General features: G+C 46.9%; 1 protein-coding gene across 1 annotated transcript; it reads right to left on the bottom strand.

Moving 5' to 3' along the window:
- Window positions 1–620: 620 nt before the first annotated feature.
- LOC122191900 (olfactory receptor 14J1-like) lies at window positions 621–2,109 on the bottom strand. The gene has a single exon (XM_042892306.1). The coding sequence runs from the start codon at window positions 2,107–2,109 to the stop codon at window positions 1,510–1,512; it is 600 nt and encodes a 199-aa protein (XP_042748240.1). The 3' UTR covers window positions 621–1,509.
- Between the last annotated feature and the right edge of the window lies 1 nt (window position 2,110).

The raw sequence follows: 2,110 nt of genomic DNA, 5'->3' as shown, positions 1-2,110 counted from the left end.
CTCCTGTCATGGGCACAGATTGATCTAACTAGCCCTTTCACAACCATAGAGACCCACAGAGACTCATAGGGACCCATAGGAACCCATAGAGACCCGTAGGGACCTATAGAGATTCATAGGGACCCATCAAAATCCACAGAGACCCATAAAGAGTCCTAGGCACCCACTGAGATCTATCAAGACCCATAGAGACACACTGAGACCATTGAGACCCATAGAAATCCCATAGAGACCTACTAGGACTAAGGTAGAGAGCCATAAGGACTCATAGGGAATCATAGAGACCCACACAGACCCATAGAGACCCGTACTGACCCATAGAGACCCATAAGGCCCCTGCTTTGAGGACTGTCAGTAGGAAGCACATCACGCCCAACACACACAGGGAGTGAAGGGTGCCCAGATTTGCAGCTCCTGGTTAGATAACAGTGAAACGGACACTCAGTGTCCAGACACAGTCACCAGTTTTAAGGCTAATCTGAGCACTATGATTATCTGTAAGGTACTGGCACTTCTACAATTATTTCCTTGTGCAGCTAGACTTTGTGATGTTCTAAGAAACCCAAGTAAATCTTGTGTTACTTAACATCTTTATGAGAGGAAGAGAAAGAAAAGAGAGAGACAGAGTTGGGTCAGGAAAGAGAGAGAGGGACAGAGAAAGAGATCACAGGTCTGGGTTCCAGCTTTGATCCAGCCAATGGAGGTGGGGGGTGCTTGGCTTGTGAGCATGCTTGAGCCATAATTTTGTAGCATGGAAGTCTCAAAACAGAACCTCAAGGATCTCTCTGGCATCCTTCTTTGGCTCCTTAGTTTACAGGTGGGCCACCCAGGGCTGTGAGTGAGTTGGCAATAAACAAGTCCATCAAAAACAAGTTTGCAGTCAGAAATTCCTATAGCACAGTGAAAACATTTTGGACAGAACAAGGCTGTGTCATTTTTCATAGGATTCCCTCCTCCCCCAACTCTGTAGCCTTCATCCTGTTGACATGGCAATGCTCTTCCAAGCCTTTGAGCCAACTCCAGGCACACCACAGGCAAAGTGTTTTTTTGTTGGTCTGCTACGTAATGCAGGACCTGAGGGCTGACACAAATGCAAGGAGAACGGAGAACAGCGTGGTGGTGCAAAGAGAGCAGCACTGAAAAGACCACGTCCTGCTGCTGCCCGTGGCTGTGGCTGCAGGGAAGCAGCAGCACAACTCAAAGGCAGCAGAGAGGGAGCGCCCAGCAGGCGGTGAGGGGCAGCCCCACAGACACCAGGGCTGCTGCTCCGTGTGGCTCTGGGCTCTTGGTTCCTGCACCGCTCCTCTGAGATACAGATGACAGTCTAATTTTTTTCTTACTGTTTTTATTTTTTTAATCTTCTCAAACAGTCTACTGCTTGAAGAGCAATAAAGCTTTCAGAAGTAAGAAAAAAAATGTAGATGGAAAATACCAATCAATAGTATTATGTAAGTGGAGTAAAAACTTTTGTAAATATTAAAAATAAATGAGGAAAAAATATATGAAATATTACATGATACCCTTCCTAGCTTTTCTTGAGTTTGTGGCACTCATGTGAAGATAATGAAGATAAAATGAATGCTGAAGAAAACAATATATAAAGAGTTTCCTGAGGGCATCTTTGAGCTCCCAATTCCTCATGCTGTAGATGATGGGGTTCATTACTGGAGGCACCACTGAGTACAGAAATGACCCCACCAGGTCCAGGGATGGGGAGGAGAAGGAGGGTGGCTTCAAATAGGCAACCATGCCTGTGCTGAGAAACAGGGAGAGCACAGCAAGGTGAGGGAGGCACGTGGAGAAGGTTTTGTGGCGTCCCTGCTCAGAGGGCATCCTCAGCATGGCCCTGAAGATCTGCACATAGGACAGCACAATGAAAATGAGACAAGCCAAAAAAATACAGGCCCTAAATATGATAAGTCCAACTTCTCTGAGGTAAGAACCAGAGCAGGAGAGCTTGAGGATCTGTGGAAGTTCACAGAAAAACTGGTTCACAGCATTGCCATGGCAGAGAGGCAGAGAAAATGTGTTGGCAGTGTGTAGTAGAGCATGGAGAACTCCACTGGCCCAGGCAGCTGCTGCCATGGTGGCACAAGCTCTGCTGTCCATC

Source organism: Lagopus leucura, unplaced genomic scaffold (assembly GCF_019238085.1).
Source record: "Lagopus leucura isolate 7727_CA_CO unplaced genomic scaffold, USGS_WTPT01 35201-0_obj-0_obj, whole genome shotgun sequence".
Lineage (NCBI taxonomy): Eukaryota > Metazoa > Chordata > Aves > Galliformes > Phasianidae > Lagopus > Lagopus leucura.
This window is presented reverse-complemented; position numbering and strand designations above follow the sequence as displayed.